Source organism: Hoplias malabaricus, chromosome 10, assembly GCF_029633855.1.
Source record: "Hoplias malabaricus isolate fHopMal1 chromosome 10, fHopMal1.hap1, whole genome shotgun sequence".
NCBI classification, from domain to species: domain Eukaryota; kingdom Metazoa; phylum Chordata; class Actinopteri; order Characiformes; family Erythrinidae; genus Hoplias; species Hoplias malabaricus.
In genome coordinates this window covers 9,460,613-9,479,524 of record NC_089809.1, presented here as the reverse complement: position 1 = coordinate 9,479,524, position 18,912 = coordinate 9,460,613, and the positions used below count along the sequence as shown (strand labels likewise).

The window sequence follows — 18,912 nt, the reverse complement described above, 5'->3', positions numbered from 1 at the left end:
AAAAGAAGTAATATTTTCAAATAAAAACATTGGGTGAGAGATAGAATATAAGGCACTATATGTAACTTCATTTTGACAGGTCATGTGGACCAATCAGAGCGTGCCACTTCATCAAGCCCTGCCCCCTTTTGGTATGGAAGTCCTGCCCCCTCGTCCAATCAGAAGCGTCTATTTGACCGGACGTCTCGCCCTCTCGGTCAATAAGAAGCGTCTATTTGAGCGGAAGTCCCGCCCTCGCTTCGACCAATCATAAACGTGTATTTTAACCGGAATTTCCTGCCCTTGATTGGAAGTCCCGCCCTCGCTTCGACCAATCATAACCGTGAATTTTAACCGGAATTTCCGCCGTCACGACCTACCCTCTCAACGGTCATGATCCACCACTACCCCACACCACAAACTCTCACAACCAAACCTAGTCCCCCCTCACACACACGCATATAACAGGTACCGCCGTCACGACCTACAACCCCACCCCACAAACCTCCCACCCACCAAACAGTCACGACACAAACACGCGCGCATACATAAACGCACACAAGTAAACTTATAATTTTCTGACTCCATGTTCGAAATGATTAATAGTGTTTTTGTGATAAAAATTTGTTTTAAAAACATTCATTTTCTTCCCCGTTCAAAAAATTGTCTAGGACCCTAGCCCCCCCAAACATCTTGTTTTCATATGATAAAAAATGACATTTGAAGATGTCTTAACGCTGCGCCCCCATTTTACAACCTACCCCCTCCTTGCTACATGTACATCAGATTTTACGATCAGTGACTCAGTATTTCTAGAAGCGGTCTTTTCCTTGAAAATCAACATTACAAAGCAGCTGAGAGCGACATTGGTTGACATATTCAATGCAGCTCGGACTGGAACAAACATCTGCAGGTAAGAACTGACATTCTGTTATTTATCACGGAAAAATAAGATTAATTTAGGTTTAATTTAAAATATTATTCATTTATTTATTTGTTTTAGATTAAGAACAATGATACAAATTTCTGGTCCAAGACTAAGTCCTTATAAATAAATATATATATATATATATATATATATATATATATATATATATATATATATATATATATAAAATATGTATTTTATAATGGTATACATGAAAATATTCGTAACTCTTTAATCATGCGTCCTAATCAGTTATGAACTGGAGACACCTCCTACTTGAACACATCCACTTATGATGAAGCTCTTCCCTGTAAGTAAAATACATTTTGTAATTTGTAATTTTATGTGTAATTCCTAGTCCTAATTGAAACATTTTTTTTTTTCATCTTTAGATTTCAGTAAAAACATTCTGGCACTATTATAATGCTACTTTCTATGAATGCTGTTATCTCTGAAGAGCCATCAATTGCTGACTCAAGAATGTAATACTTATTTTATTTTAATGTTTATTTATTCATTTTGAGTTATTGTATATTAAATATTCTATTAGACAAACACCCTAACAATGAAGTTTTAAACAATGAAGCTAAGAAGTCTAACATCAGTCCTTTTTCACATGATTTAAATTGCACTCAGATAATCTGCGAATTAAAGTGAAGTATTTCAAAATTAGAAACTACATTGAATGAACACGATACGTGTACAACTCTGAATCCTTTTCTATTAGACACTGTAAACCAACTTAATGACAGTTTGTCAGGAACTCATAATCACACTCCAAACTTTGAATGTTTAACATCTCCTAACAATACTGAAGAAAATTCAACTGAAAGTGTGCGTGATTTTATTCTTTGAACTAAATCAATGTCTTTCCAAATTACAAAACATGTTAATTGAACACGATTCGTGCACAACTCTGAATCCTTTTCTATTAGACGCTGTAAACTAGCTTAATGACAGATTGTCAGAACCTTCTAATCAGAGCCCAAACTATGATTGTTTAACATCTCCTGTTAATACCTCAGAAAATAAACCTGAAACTTTGTCTGATATTTTCTACGAACTAAATCAAAGTCTTTTGAGATTAAATAATAATCTGATAAACTTAAGTCAAAATTCATTAACCAGTCTTGATCATGATGATGATGATCCGAGTAACGAACATTCACCGAGTGTTGAAAGAGAGGATTAAATTTTTCCTCTCTCCCCTAGTGTTGAAAATCAGAGTGATCTGAATGAGAGTTTTCTTCCCTCTCCAAGTGTAGAAAGAGAGGATGAACTGAATGACATTTTTCCTCCACCTGACAATGGTGATGTACAAATGGGAAATGGTATTGACTCAAATATCAATATAAATCACTTAGACAGATTCCGCACCATAGAAATTAGAAGAAGGATAAACTTTTCCTCTCTAGGCAATGTTGATAGTTTTGCTGAATTTTACAATTATGTTCTTGAGATTTTAAATGAAATGCTCAATGTTGCTAATGATGAAATAGGTGGTCCGAGTGATGCTGTATTTGTTGAAATTCAGGGTGATTCGCTCAATGTTTCGTCGCGTGTTCAGATAAATGATGGAGGTATCGACTTGAATTCCTTTCTGTTGTTGTTTGAAAACGCCATTCAGAGTAAATTTGAAATACTTTCCAATAAAACTTCACAATTAATTATACGGATTGTGCTTGCTCCTCAGGGTGGAAGGAAAAAGAAGCTATCAGGTATCTTCAACACAGATTTTGTTCAGAAAAAGTTGAAACATCTGTATGTTTTTCACAACAAAGATAAACTCTGTTTTGCCTTATGCCTTTTTCAAATATTGAATCCTGATAAAAACATTTTTCAAGTAGAACAAATAGTGAGGCAATTGCAACATGATGAAGGTTTACCCACAGATGAAATGGTTAGCTTTGCACACATTGCAAAATTTGAATTTCAAAATCATAGTGTTGTACCGAAGTGATGAAAAGAAGGGGTATAGTTTGTTTCAGAACACCAACATGCCCCATGACTAAACCCTTTACTTGTTCTTGCATGAAAACCATTAATACGGGGTCAAAAATCTTAAAGGGGTTTTAGGTACATCCTATGTCTGCCCTTACTGTTCCGCTGGGTTTAACAATATGAAACATCACAAATGTGATTTTCATTGCAACCTATGTTATGACAAAGACTGTCCTAAACAACCTAAAAAGACTGTGCAATGCAAAGATTGTCTAAGGGTTTTTAGATCACAGTATTGTTATGATAAACATAAAGCAGTGATCGATTCAAGTGATGATCAAACTTCATGTAAAACTAGATTCTTCTGTCCTAAATGTAACACAATGCAAGATCAGGGTAAAGGATCCAAAAAACACCAGTGTCAAGCCAGTCGTTGTAAAAACTGCGGCGCCAAAGTTGATTCAGAAATCATGCATGAATGTTTTATGCAACCTATAATATTTGAAATTCTGGATGAAAAGTACGTCTTTTTTGATTTTGAGGCAAATCAACAAACAGGTTACCACGTAGCTAATTATATATGTTGCATTGATTCCAGAGGTAAGGAGTGGACAGCAAAAGGGGATAAATGCATAGCTATCAGGTATCTTCAACACAGATTTCGTTCAGAAAAAGTTGAAACATCTGTATGTTTTTCACAACAAAGATAACCTCTGTTTTGCCTTATGCCTTTCTCAAATATTGAATCCTGATAAAAACATTTTTCAAGTAGAACAAATAGCGAGGCAATTGCAACATGATGTAGGTTTGCCCACAGATGAAATGGTCAGCTTTGCACACATTGCATGCTTTGAGCAACATTTGATTTTCAAAATCATAGTGTTGTACCGAAGTGATGAAAAGAAGGGTTATAGTTTATTAATTTTCTGAGGTATTAACAGGAGATGTTAAACAATCATACTTTGGGCTCTGATTAGGAGGTTCTGACAATCTGTCATTAAGCTAGTTTACAGCGTCTAATAGAAAAGGATTCAGAGTTGTGCACGAATCGTGTTCAATTAACATGTTTTGTAATTTGGAAAGACATTGATTTAGTTCAAAGAATAAAATCACACAAACTTTCAGCTGTATTTTCTTCAGTATTGTTAGGAGATGTTAAACATTCAAAGTTTGGGGTGTGATTATGAGTTCCTGACAAACTGTCATAAAGTTGATTACATATCGTGTTCATTCAATGTAGTTTCTAATTTTGAAATACTTTGCTTTATTTCGCTTTAATTATCTGAGTGCAATTTAAATCATGTGAAAAAGGACTGATGTTAGACTTCTTAGCTTCATTGTTTAAAACTTCATTGTTAGGGTGTTTGTCTAATAGAATATTTAATATACAATAACTCAAAATGAATAAATAAACATTAAAATAAAATAAGTATTACATTCTTGAGTCAGCAATTGATGGCTCTTCAGAGATAACAGCATTCATAGAAAGTAGCATTATAATAGTGCCAGAATGTTTTTACTGAAATCTAAAGATGAAAAAAAAATGTTTCAATTAGGACTAGGAATTACACATAAAATTACAAATTACAAAATGTATTTTACTTACAGGGAAGAGCTTCATCATAAGTGGATGTGTTCAAGTAGGAGGTGTCTCCAGTTCATAACTGATTAGGACGCATGATTAAAGAGTTACGAATATTTTCATGTATACCATTATAAAATACATATTTTATATATATATATATATATATATATTTATAAGGACTTAGTCTTGGACCAGAAATTTGTATCATTGTTCTTAATCTAAAACAAATAAATAAATGAATAATATTTTAAATTAAACCTAAATTAATCTTATTTTTCCGTGATAAATAACAGAATGTCAGTTCTTACCTGCAGATGTTTGTTCCAGTCCGAGCTGCATTGAATATGTCAACCAATGTCGCTCTCAGCTGCTTTGTAATGTTGATTTTCAAGGAAAAGACTGCTTCTAGAAATACTGAGTCACTGATCGTAAAATCTGATGTACATGTAGCAAGTATTACATTCTTGAGTCAGCAATCAATGGCTCTTCAGGGATAACAGCATTCGTAGAAAGTAGCATTATAATAGTGCCAGAATGTTTTTACTGAAATCTAAAGATGAAAAAAAAAGTTTCAATTAGGACTAGGAAATACACATAAAATCATAAAATACAAAATGTATTTTACTTACAGGGAAGAGCTTCATCATAAGTGGATATATATATATATATATATATTCACTTACCATAAGGACTTAGTCTTGAATCAGAAATTTGTATCATTGTTCTTAATCTAAAATAAATAAATAAGTACATAAAATTATTTCTCCTCCTTGGATCACCACCTTAACGTGGTGGAGGGGTTTGCGTGCCTGCGTGAGCCTAGGAGCTATGTTGTCGGGGGCAATAGCCCCTGGTAGGGTCTCCCAAGGCAAATTGGTCCTAGGTGATGGGCCAGACAAAGAGTGATCCATAAAGACACGGATGAAAAAGACAAGAACACGGACACAGCCTCCCTTGCCCGGAGCAGGGTTACCGGGGCCTCACCCTGGAGCCAGGCCTGGGGGAGGGGCTCCTTGGCGAACGCCTGGTGGCCGGACTTTCACCCATGGGGTCCGGCCGGGCTTAGCCCGAAGGAGATACATGGGTCCACTCTCCCATGGGCCCACCACCTGTGGGAGAGGTAGTAATCCGGGTCTGGTGCATTGTGGATCGGGTGGCGGTCGGGGTCGGGGGCCCTGGCGTTCTGATCCTCAGTTACTGAAACTGGCTTTTGGAACATGGAACGTAACCTCTCTGGTGGGAAAAGAGCCTGAGCTGGTGCGCGAGGTTGAGAGGTACCGGCTAGATATAGTTGGGCTCACCTCGACACACAGTATGGGATCTGGAACCAATCTCCTTGAGAGGGGCTGGATGCTCTTTCACTCTGGAGTTGCCCAGGGTGAGAGGCATAAGGCAGGTGTGGGCTTACTCATAGCCCCCCGGCTTAGCGCCTGTACGTTGGGGTTTACCCCAGTGGACGAGAGGGTAATTTCCCTGCGCCTTCGGGTTGGGGAAAGGGCTCTGACTGTTGTTTGTGCTTATGCACCGAACAGCAGTTCAGAGTACCATGCCTTCTTGGGGACCCTAGAGGGAGTGCTGGAGAACACTCATTCTGGGGACTCCATTGTTCTGCTGGGGGACTTCAACGCTCACGTGGGTAATGACAGTGAGACCTGGAGGGGCGTGATTGGGAGGAACGGCCCCGCTAATCTGAACCCGAGTGGTGTTCAGTTATTGGATTTCTGTGCTCGTCACAGTTTGTCCATTACGAACACCATGTTCGAACATAAGGGTGTCCACAAGTACACCTGGCATCAGGACACCCTAGGCCGCATTTCGATGATAGACTTTATAGTCGTATCATCTGACCTGCGGCCATATGTTCTGGACACTCGGGTGAAGAGAGGCGCTGAGCTGTCAACTAATCACCACCTTGTGGTGAGTTGGATCAGATGGCGGGGGAGGATGCCGAACAGACCTGGCAGGCCCAAACGTGTGCTGAGGGTTTGCTGGGAACGTTTGGCAGAGGAACCTGTCAGAAAGATCTTCAACTCCCACATCCGGCAGAGCTTCGACTGCATCCCGGGGGAGGCTGGTGACATTGAGTCTGAGTGGGCCATGTTCCGGACCTCCATTGTTGAGGCGGCTGAACGGAGCTGTGGCTGCAAGGTTGTCGGTGCCTGTCGGGGTGGCAATCCCCGCACTCGGTGGTGGACACCCCGGGTGAGGGGGGCTGTCAAGCTGAAGAAAGAGTCCTATCGAGCCTGGTTGGCTCAGGGGACTCCGGAGGCAGCCAACAGTTACCGAGGAGCCAAGCGGCTTGCGGCCTCGGCAGTCGCTGAGGCAAAAACTCGGGTGTGGGAGGAGCTCGGTGAGAACATGGAAAACGACTTTCGGTCGGCTCTGAGAAGTTTCTGGCAAACCGTCAGGCGACTCAGGAGGGGAAAGCAGTTTTCCACCAACACTGTATATGGTGGGGGTGGGGAACTGTTGACCTCGACTGGGGACGTCACCAGACGGTGGAAGGAATACTTCGAGGATCTTCTCAATCCCACCAGCACGTCTTCCGCAGAGGAAGCAGAGCTTGGGGACCCAAAACCCAAAACAAGTGTTGCCAAAGCGCTCACCCCAGCGAAAGCCTGCATCTTGAAGACTTTCCTAATTGTCCTTCCCATATGTTGTCCAACCCCCTCCTCCTTTAAAACTATTAGTTGCTAAATGAATCCATTAAAACTTCCATTTACATCATCACTGTTGCACCATAAGTTGTACTGGCGCTCACCTTACCTTCACACTGTAAGCACTGAGCACATGGAAAACTGCTTTGCTGATGCTGAATGAGTAAGGGAGGTTATATTTAGCAGGTCTTGGTGTGGCCCAGGCATGATGCATTAGTCATTCTGTAACCTCTGATTGTGATACAACAATCAAATCTACAGATTTCAGGCTTGATTATAATTTGCCTAATTTACAATTAAGTTTAGCACTTACCAGACTGTGTTTCCTTGATGCTAGATGAGTAAGAGCATAAGTGGTTGGATAAGAGAGTGCTGCCCTATTGCTGTAGAATACCAGGTGCCTGCTAGGGCTTTTTAAACAGACACAGACACAGACTCTCTGATGGTTGCTAAAGTTAATATGATGTTCCTGGAGGCTGCTGTGTAGCTTTCATGCTTGTCTAATTGTTGAATATTTTCTTATATTATAAATGTGATTCATAAAATAATAATAAAAATGGTTATGATATAAATTGCTGCCTGTAATTCTATGGGAAACGAATCAGAAAAGAATTGTGTTTAAGCAATACACTGAAAGTGGTTTTGAAAAGCTCTGGGGTGAGTTAGCATACACAAATCTGGCAGGAATTTTTTTTTGCCTTTATACCTTCCCATTGGCATATGATGAGGTATAATGTGTTGAACTGGTGAAAGGTGTACACTGCTGAAGTTTGTGGTCCAGTTAAACATTAACCAGAACATTTCCATCAAACAGTCCTCAGTCATGTTGTTTGATGTTATGAGGGCAGCAGCTTGATATTTAATGATGTGCAGCATGAGCCTGAATGTCATTTTTCTTGGGTTTAACTTACTCTGAAAAGATGCAGTAAATAATATAAAACAGTAAACAGAAGTAATTTGTTGTTGTTGTTTTCCTCACAGCTCTTGTTATCTGGGGATATGGTGGAAATAATACATACTGCAAAAGTAGTGCTTAGAATTTGCCTTATTCAAATTCCTACACTGGTTCCAATGAATGTTCTGTATTATGAATAATACATTAATTCACTTATTGCCAAGAGTAAATAATAAACAAATGTAATGTAAAATGTATGTAATTTATTTTTTCATGAGTTTAGTGAGGAAACCTCAGTATAATTCTATGAATTCCGATGCTTTAAAGTTGAAAGTTGAATGTTGGAGCTGGGAATGACAGCACACCTGAGCTGATCGTGGTAAACTTTCAGAAAACCCTATGCCCTAAGTTACTATTGTTAGATTGTTCCTGGTTAGCACTATTAGAAAAACTAGTTGATAACAGCATATTATGTGATATTCCATGCACACAAACCCCATGGAAACCTGTTCATATTCTGCAGTAAGACAGTAATTATGTTTTCAATTGATGTAATGAGACACAAATAGATAGAAGCTCTAATAAACTGTATGATACACCTGCTTTTACACACTGATATGTGGGCAGCCATCTTGGATTCTGTACTCGGGGTTGGTGAAAATCTACCGATATTCTGAGTAGAAAATCTGACTTGTGGGGAGTAGGGCTCCAGTTAAAAACTGGAACTTGGAAATTAGGTCACCATGCCCAATGCAAAGTATCAGCTAGAGGGGTGTGAAGACAGCCAGCACTGGGCTGTGGTGCAGTGTAACTGGAATAATGGATCATCATTCATTTATGAGTTGAAGTGCCAGAAGGAATCATCCAACATATTCTTGTGACTGCTATCATGTACTCAAAGCAACTTTTCCAGCATAGTGTAATGCCTTCCTGTTGCTGCATGTAAAGCTTTTTAATACCCTCGATTTTAGACTAAATCTTGGACAAGCAGGTGCCAGAAAACTTTGCAGCAAAATGACTTACTATTTTTTCACTCAGATTGTTGCTAGGCTTTATTTCTACTTGAGTAATTATTTCTATGCAAACAATATTTTAAGGCAAATTTTGTTTGTAATATATTGTGAGTAAAACCCATAAACATTCAAATTCAGTTTTCCAGCGTTTAGATCATCTCAACTGTGCTAAATGTGATACCATTTTTAGGATAAGGTGCTCATTATAATGTGCAGCCCCCAAGACAGCTTCTCATTTCTCAGAATTCTTCCTTCCACTGGTTTTCAATGGTTGCTTAAACGAGTGAAAATGCATCTAAATCTAGCCATCCATCCTACAAGTTAATGACAAGCCTACAAGTAAGCAGGGAAAAAGCCTCTAGGCTGATTAGCAAAATAACAGCATGCATCAATAAACTTAATTGTGTGTTACATATTAGCAAGTGCTTGAAGTTCATTTGTTTCAAACATTCTTCCAGCATTAATATCTAATGACAGCATAATGCAGCAGACCATGTTTCGCTATAAAGTTTATTAAATAATAAAAAAAAACTCTTTTCTTCCAAAATTCTGAATTTTAATAGGTAGTTTTTCCCTCTTTGCTGCTCTAACTGTATCCTCTCTTCTGGAGAATTTGGGACTAGATGTTAGAGCATTGCTGTAAGGTTTTGTTAGCTTCCACAATAGTGTCATTTAGATCAGATGGAGACTTGTAATTAATTTTGTAGTTTTTTGTTTTTCTTTCAAATCAGAAACACATCATCCCAAATGTATTAGCATGTGCTTCATCTGCTTCACAGACTAATGCTGGGCATTGAACATGCACACTTCAGACCTTCGGGAAATTATACAACCTGCGCTGTATTTGTGTTCACAGTTACTACATATAAGGAACATCTACAAATATTCAGTGTACCTAGTCATTCACCTATGAATCTAAATCTATTCACTCTTATAAGCTGTTTACCAAATACATTGACAGTAGTTCACAGTGGTATAGTACATATCTTTATCAGTGTGAAACACTCTTGTGTTAATCTGTAAATATGATGTTGGGCGTTGTGCACCACAGCAAGACACACTCAACACCTTCTAGGCCTAAAGATTTTTGTGAACCAAAACTATATATTTGTCATTGTACGTTAAATAGTAGCATCACACTTGTATCTGAAATCTGATAAGATTATACTAATACAATAAAATGATTAAAATTGTGAAAGAACCTATGGAAATTTATCCAGTCATGTTTTGTTTTTTCTTTGTGGGTTTTAGTAGATACAGCAAAATGAGCTCTCCCATTATTTAGGCCTTCAGGAGCTGACCAGAATGCCTAATGTATCAGATTAACCACTAATATAATTAGGAAGTGAAAGAGGATCTAACAAATCACAGTTTGATTTTGAGGAAAAACATTACTCTTCTGGAAATACTTGATCTATGATATATATGTTTGCTAAGCATGAATATATAGGTGATTTTTGAGACTCAAACTAAAGTCTTTGAATAATCATTCAAAATCCCAGAATACTGAAATCAATATTTAATCAATATAATACAAATAGTATTATAGGAAGACATCAATTAAAAGGGATTTTATATTTTATCAAAACTAAATTAAAAGTGTCAGTTTTCTTATTTCTGCAAATAACCAAGTGTTTCATGTTTTGCAACAAAATATTAAGGTACAAACTGTTTCATGTCTTGTCCTTGAAAATAATGTTTTTATCTTGTGCCAAAAGTACATTGCATTCAAGTGTTTTACATTTCGCTACAAAGAATTAAAGTAAAATTATTCTCATGCATTGTCTTCCAAAATAAATGTTATGTTCAAGGACATGGTATGAGAAGGCAAAAATATAGCAGCTGACACATGTTTTTTCTGATTTGGCCAACTTCTCCAACTGGCATTAGAGAGGGCCCTAAACATTGGTAACATATTTCCTTGACAATTTTTGGTGCATCAACCATTGAATTGATGCAAAGAACTGGTTCTAAAGCTTCCAAAGAGGCAATTTTCCTCCAATTTAATTCTAGAAATCATTCCAATGAATTGCTTAAGACATGCTTTTCACTGACCATACAGTTTTAAAAAATGAATTAACACAATCATTAATGTTAGCGCAAGGGACTGCCACAGAATACTGGTTTGTATGAGTGGTGTAGAACTATCCCAGAAGGTAATTAAATTTGCTATACCTGCTCCACAAATTACACTGCAGCAAGGGTGATAAAAATGTCTTATGCCTGCTCTATGAGCTACTGTGGAGCAATTAAAACTTGAAATGCCTGCAACATAAGCTACCTCTGTGCGATTAAATCCTGCTATGTCCAGTCTATAACTGACACTAGGTCATTAAAATTCACTATGCCTGCTCTTGGAGAGTTTGCTGAGTGGTTAAAACTACCATGAAGCTGTGGCTGCTTTAATAGCTGCTACATGAGCATTTAAACATACTACACCTGCTCCAGTAGCTACCAAGGGGAAATTAAAGCTAGCTGTGCCTGCCACAGAGTGAATTAAACTTGCTTTGTTAGGTTAAATGGCAAAAGCCTCTACTAGGCAAATGTTTTCCACTCTTTGATTAAAATTACAGTTTGCATCTGTAATTTGCACCACAGATATTGGTAAACATATGAGGCAACTATGTCAGTAAACAAGATTTAAAAATTCAAAGATTTCAATACATTTTTATAAACATTACACAGGCAAGACTTGTTATCTTTAAATATTATTTATAATGTTTTTGTCCAAGGGAATTTTTATTTTATTTTATTCATTAACGTTTCCTTTTGTTAATACAGAATGATGTAGCTCTAATTTCAGAATGAGTGCAGTCAGCATTATTATTTTTTTCTTTCGACACATTTTTGGCTAGTGTACCATACCCACTCCTGGAAAAATAGACAAATATGTGAAAAATTATATGAGCTTAACCCCTGTCTCCCACCATGGCCATATTTTTTTATAACATATTGTTCCCTCTCTCTCTTCTCTGCTTTTCATCAGGGCTCCATCTACGCCCTCTCCATAAACGGCCTCATCAGTGTCTCCACTTTCTGTCTACTCATCCTCATCATTGCTTTCCACTATAAAGATGTCCGGGTGAGTACTTTCATTAAACAACGCAGTATTTACACTATGGGTGTGTACCAATTTCTAGCTTACAATCAGGGTTTACTCTCCTCAGCTCACAGTCACCTCAGAGTTTCTGCTATTGTGTTTTAATGCTATTTTCTCTGGAGGAAGCAAGAAATGCAGTAACACGGCAAAAATAAAAAACAAAAATGCTACTTGCCACTTGCCACAAAAGTGCCACACTGTTAGCGGCCAAAGAAACATCCAGTGCTCCTATAAAGTTACATCAAAATAAGGTGTCTTTGTTAGGGAGCATACTGTGCAGTGAAAAGCCTATATCTCCATTTAGTTTACAACATTCCCTGAACCCAGCAGCTGTCTTCCACATTATGTAGGAATTTCATGAACCAATAAAAATGCTCCAAAATGACTTGATTCAAATGTTTTTTCTTTATTGATTTCCATTAAAAGTTAAGAAGGTTTATTCCTTCTCTTGTAAAGTTACTATTTTGGAGATACATTTTTTTGGACAGCACCATCATTGGATACAGATGATATTTAAAATATGTTAGATATGAAACAGCTTGCTTCAGTACTGAAATCTGTAGCAGTAAAACTGCATTTTCTGGAGTGATAAAGCTCCATTTAGTATCTTAAGGGTGAATTGGAAAGACTTTTTCTAATCCAGAGCTAATCATTAAGCATTAGTACTTGACTTCACTTATGCTCTGGTGGACATCAAATCCTCACAATTCTCCAGTATCTACTGTAAAACCTTCCCAGAAAATTAGGAGCAGTTGCTGCAGCAGAATAGGCTTTTTTAAAAAGATTAATAAAGATATGTCCTCACCAGTCTGTTTGCATGCTAGAAACCAGAGCAATGTGTTTACTAAGCCCTGGTGTCTGTAAAAAAAAAAGTGTCTGGTCTGGTATTCTATGCTTTCTCTCAGCAAAGAAAAGGAATCTGTAGCTTTTTAGTCAATAAAACGAATGCCAAACACTGTAAAGTACAAACCGAGATAAGGATTGATTGACATATTTCTGCTGCTTCCGATTATAAAAGATGGAAATGTCTCCAAATTCGTGAGACGGCTGACTGCATGAAAGTAAACATAGGCCACTACCGCCAAATACAAACAACAGTCGTTTTTGTCCCTCAAACAGTTTCCCTTTGAAAGATGCATAGCTTCTTATCTTTAAAAAACGTGAAAGAACAGTAATTCCTCACAATTGTAGACCTTCCCTTTAATTGCCTGTTTGCCATTTGCACTCCAAGCTTGAAACTAAGATATGGCTTGTACTTACCAATAGGTGGTTTTACAGCAAACATGTTGCTTCCCTTGGTTATCTGCCATGCTCAGCTGAAAAATAATTCTAATTGAGTGTAAGCACCATTTTAGACACACTATATTAACACTGTCAAATTACGTATGACAAGGCACTTTAAGTATGTTTATTGCTCATGAATATCATATTTACATGAATAGCTGGTCATGCTAGCAGGTGATAGATGTCAGTGGAGCAATATTGATATGGCCATTTTATTTTTGTCAGTAGAGTAATGCTCAGTATGTGTAAACACAGATAGTTTATGGGAGAGTTTAACATTACATATCTGGCTCTTTTTCTGAGGCCAATACTAGTGTTGGTTTCAGTGCTAATAGACAGTGGTGTACATGTCTGATCCCAATACAATCCATTTAGTCCTTTAGTTCTTTAGAAAGATTGCTCAAACCTCAAATTTCAACATGTTTGAAGTTAACCAATTCAGTGAGTTCATTAATGTGACTAGATTAACTGTTTATACATGTATCCAGTATACTACATGTATTTTGGACCTATAATTCAGACATTGATGGTTTGTCTGGAATTGAAGACTTGGTACATGCACCCAGGCATTTTTATTGCAAACAAAATCTGAAAGAAATTTGGAAATAATTTCTTTTGGCCTCCAAGTGTGTGCAGACTTTACTATATATTCTTTTAACAAATCTTAATTCCATTCCATTCCAAAATCAATGTTTGATCTATCCCTCCTACTGCATATCCAACAAGTAACATTTCATTGAGTGTGCAGTTGCAGAGTGGCTATGTAGAGAAGCTTAAGTGTGCAATGACTTTTTAACCAAGATCAGGCAGATTTCAGGAAGTCTGTCAGAGCAGAACGGCCTGTGAGTGCAGCACATAGATAACAGCCGTGAGGTTACAACATGAGCTGCTTATCTCAGCTCGCAACACAGTGGATCTCCTTCACACAATAAGCAGCGTGCTGTTAGCTTTTGCTCAAAAGCAGAAGAGCAACAAAGTGGTACAGAGGTGGGAATTCCCTCTATATGTGTGTATGCGTCACCGCTACCCTGAAATGGAAAATCGGAAAATAAGATGATGATGATGATGATGATGTGTGTGTGTGTAACACTCTTCATCTTCTTTCCGTACTTTATTTCAACAGAGACATCTAAGACAGAGAGAAAGTGATAAAAATCTAAAATGTGTTGCAAGCTGCATCAGCATGGCTCTCAGTGCAGTGTAATATTATAAAATTTTGTCCTGTCTGTCATTTGAATGCCACATTTGCAAGACCATGTCATTTGGCCCTGCACCTCATGCTCATATTAAGTACCTAAGCACATGTCTCTACTGCCCAGCCCTGCCAAGATATCATCTGCCTTCACTCAATCCCACCCTAGGTCTGAGCATGGCCTACACCCCCTACTCTCCTAAGCCCACTTCAACCTACTTCCACTCCAATCATCAACACCTGCTCCTCACCTCTTACTCTATTCTCAAGGGGATCATATAGTCCTTGATGAGGGAAGCACAAGTGCCAACAATTCATAATAACTATAAAAAGAAAACAAATTAAATTAACACCTACAAGCCTGGATGTAATGTAACACAGGATATGTTTTTAGTTTCCATATTCACAGCAAAATTTAAAATACATTTTAACAAAGTAGAGCTGCAAACAAGACACAGATGGTGACAATGGATTAGGATGGACATGGGAGAAGACGGGGATGAGCAGAGCCAGTACACAGGATAGGAGACGTGGACAGGCCACGGACACCATAACAAAATCCACTCAAAAAGCCTATAAGTTGAGATGAGAGCCAGGCCAGTAGAGGTATCAGGGACACACTGGCGCAAGCCAAGTGACAGAAGATAGAATGGAGGCATGATGGGCACCATTGGCTCCCATGTGAGAGACCTGGGTTAGATTCCCAGTCTGGGCAACCCCGCGTCAATGAGTCCTTGGGCAAAACTCCTAACACTGCGTTGGTCTACCTGTAATACTAGTAACTTTGTAAGTTGCTCTAGATAAGAGCGTCTATCAAAATGCCATAAATGTAAACTCTGTTTGCCTTACGTAAAGCTGTAACAGTCACGTGAGGTTAAGATAGTTATTTTTTGTACAGGGAATCAATAATTCTAAATATATAAGCCACAGTTTTGTTGTTTTTGTGGCAATATTTGCTGCATAGACAACATGAGATCCCTATTTAGAAGGCAGTTTTATTTCCAATAGATTCTAAAGCACAAAGGATAATGCATATGAATGTAACTTTAAACCATTTAAGGTGGACCTTAATTTTAATGTTGTTGGCTGAATGTTACTAAGCCCTATTTAAGGTACAAATAATTTTAATGTGGGGAAAAAGCATTCAACTATACTAACTATACTTTAAATATAATATAAAAATATATAAACGTAAAAGAAGAATTAAGGGTGGCTAACACAGCACTTGGAAAACCAAGAAGCAATGTGGGAAACAGAACTAAACAGAGATAGATAAATAGCAGAGGCGATTGCTCTAAGACTGCAAGGGAAGCTCAGCTTCCCCTAAAATGTCAAAAAAATAAGTGATCAAATATATACTGTTGTGTGTACATGTCATTGAATAAAAAATATGCACTACAACGCGCTCAACTTTTGTGGTAAAGACACAGCTTTCCTCTCAATCATTCCCGGAGCTTCACAGTGATTTAAACAGCGCGGACACTGAGCGTCCAGAGAGTTCAATAGCGAAAAGACACTTTGTTGGTACGACAGGGTCACAGATCATTTTCTTGAAAAGGAACGGAGGGTAGAATTTATGTACAAATATACCGACACATTTTATGATGTAGGCCGAAATTTAGATTCCCCTCCTTGAAAGACCAGCATCCGCCACAGATAGATAGATAGATAGATAGATAGATAGATAGATAGATAGATAGATAGATAGATAGATACATATGTACGTACGTATGTACATACATACTTTATTGATCCCCAGGGGAAATTCAAGAAAACACAAACACCTCGAGATTCTGCCAAAAACAAAGATGTAACCAGTAAATACTAGGTTATGTGAAAAGAGCCTTTGTTCATTTTGGACTTATTCAAGAATGGATTTTCTTGGGATTAATACAGCAAATCACAGAACAGTAGTACAATGGTAATCTTGTAAAATTGTTTACCAACTAGAAGCTAGCAGTGTTTGCTAAGCTAAAAACAGCAGAACCTGCTAAATAACAGAGTGAAATATGACAAAAACTGATTGACATATGCTAGTAATGGAGTGACAAATAGCTACTGAGTGAAGCATCAGCATGTTGGATGGAGTGCCTCTTGTACGATGACACATATTGTTGATGTTCTAAGTAAATTTAATCCTGTTTGGACAACACACTTCTGCACAAACAATATTAAAATGTAGAAGCATTTTAATTACCTGAATTTGTGTCCATTTTTTTGGCTAAAAAATCACTTAACACCCTGTTTTTGTTCCTCTCTCCCTCCTCCAAGCTCTTCATCATAGACCACAACCAGGTGGACTGGCGTATTGCTATGACGACTAACCGGGTGTTGGGCATTTCCCTGGAGCTGCTAGTTTGTGCCATTCACCCAGTGGCCTCATACCTGGGGCCGGACTTACGCGTCCCAGCCCCAGCCCCTGTCTTGAACTCCTCTGTGCCCCCTATCTGTCTTTGCCAGAGCCAGAGGGAGACCTGGATGGAGATAGAGCTTCTTCTTTCTGGGTTGATGTTCCTGAGGTTGTACTTGGTCCACAGAGCCATCCTCCTGCACAGCAAAGTACTCCTGAGCGCCTCCTACAGGAGCATTGGCTCACTCAACAACATCAACTTCACCTTCCGTTTTGTGCTTAAAGTGCTGATGAACAAGTACCCAGCCCGCACCCTCCTCGTTTTTATCCTGTTATTCTGGCTGTCTGCTGCATGGATGTTGAGGCTCTGTGAGAGGTATATCACACACATACACGCACACACACATACATATGCACACACACACACTCACACACACACACACACACACACACACACCCATAAACATTCTTATATGTAATAAAAGTTATATGCACCACATTTACAAAAGTAATTTATAATATCAGTTTTAATTGTACACTTTCAGGTGGTGAACAAATACACTCAATATAATAGAAGGCTCTAAGGCAGCTGTACATGTGTCTAAGTTCGTTTTTTTCACAACCATACCGAGACCCTTGAGAGGATGTTGTCTCGGTCTGGTCCCAAACGAACTATGTAGCAGTTTGTTTGTGGTGTGAATGTGATCCATCCTTGATCTGACCCAAATATCAGGTGAACTACTTAGCTCTAGTTTGAGTTAAACTGCTCCCATAGCCAGGTGTGATTTGCATTATGGGATGCAGCAGAACATGTAAACAAAAACTGACTAAATTTTAACAGCTAACCTGGGAAGGAGAATGCATACTGCAGGTGTACTTTAACCTGGTATCTTGCCCAGATAAATATCAGTTCTATAAACAAGTGCAAGTGTTGCCGTTGCTTCGTGTTAAATTGCACAGAAACCTGCACGACTCCACACAGGACACAGGAGCTTCTTCCTGTATGAACTTTATTGCTTCCGCACCATACAGGTCTGACCAATATGCGAAGAGAACATTCTCACATGTTTTGTTGTGAAACATTCTGGTGCGCTTTGATTTATCACTGTGTGAAAACAATTTAAACTTCCAAGTTTCCATCCATCCATCCATTATCCACCGCTTATCCAGGTCCGGGTCGTGGGGGAAGCAGTCGGAGCAAAGAAACCCAGACCTCCTTCTCCCAGCCACCTCCGGAGGTATACCAAGGCCTTCCCAGGCCAGTCGAGACATGTAGTCTCTCCAGCATGTTCTTGGTGTGCCCCGGGGCCTCCTCCCTGTTGGACATGCCCGGAACACCTCACCAGGAAGGCGTCCAGGAGGCATCCGGACCAGATGCCTGAACCACCTTAACTGGTTACTCTCAACATGGAGGAGCAGCGGCTACACTCTGAGTCTCTCCCGGATGTCCGAGCTCCTAACCCTGTCTCTAAGGGAGAGTCCAGACACCCTGCGGAGAAAACTCATCTCAGCCGCTTGTACCCACGATCTCGTTTTTTCGGTCACTACCCAAAGCTCGTGACCATAGGTGAGGGTTGGGACGTAGATTGAATGGTAAATCGCGAGCTTTGCTTTTCTGCTCAGCTCTCTCTTCACCACAACAGACCAGTACAGACTTCCAAGTTTCCAAACTTGTGAATTGAATCGTACCAGAGCAAACAAACTATAGGTGTGAAAACACCCTAGGATTAACATATCCAATGCCAGGTGTGGCTAGAAGGGTATAAAACTCCCAGCATTGTGCTGTGTGCCAGTAGAAATGCATTCTCTAGCGTTTCATGCAACATGAGGTGCCTACAAACTTTTGGACATGTAGTATATTGTTGAAAATGTTTTTTTTAATGAACTAATGTATGATAGTTACACTTTTATTTCACTTATAGAAAACCAATACACTGCATTTGCATTTGCATGAAGTTTGAGCAATAAGGAGTCATCTCAATGATCAC

The 18,912-nt window shown here is 38.7% G+C and overlaps 1 protein-coding gene across 2 annotated transcripts in view; it reads left to right on the top strand.

Annotated features, from left to right (window-relative positions):
* kcnn4 (potassium intermediate/small conductance calcium-activated channel, subfamily N, member 4) overlaps positions 1-18,912 on the top strand; it is a 55,050-nt gene that overhangs the window by 13,664 nt on the left and 22,474 nt on the right. For both annotated transcript variants that reach the window (XM_066682978.1, XM_066682979.1), the window contains exons 2-3: positions 11,985-12,080; positions 16,846-17,300. In XM_066682978.1, coding sequence (XP_066539075.1) covers positions 11,985-12,080; positions 16,846-17,300 — 551 coding nt within the window. The remainder of the gene's footprint in view (positions 1-11,984; positions 12,081-16,845; positions 17,301-18,912) is intronic.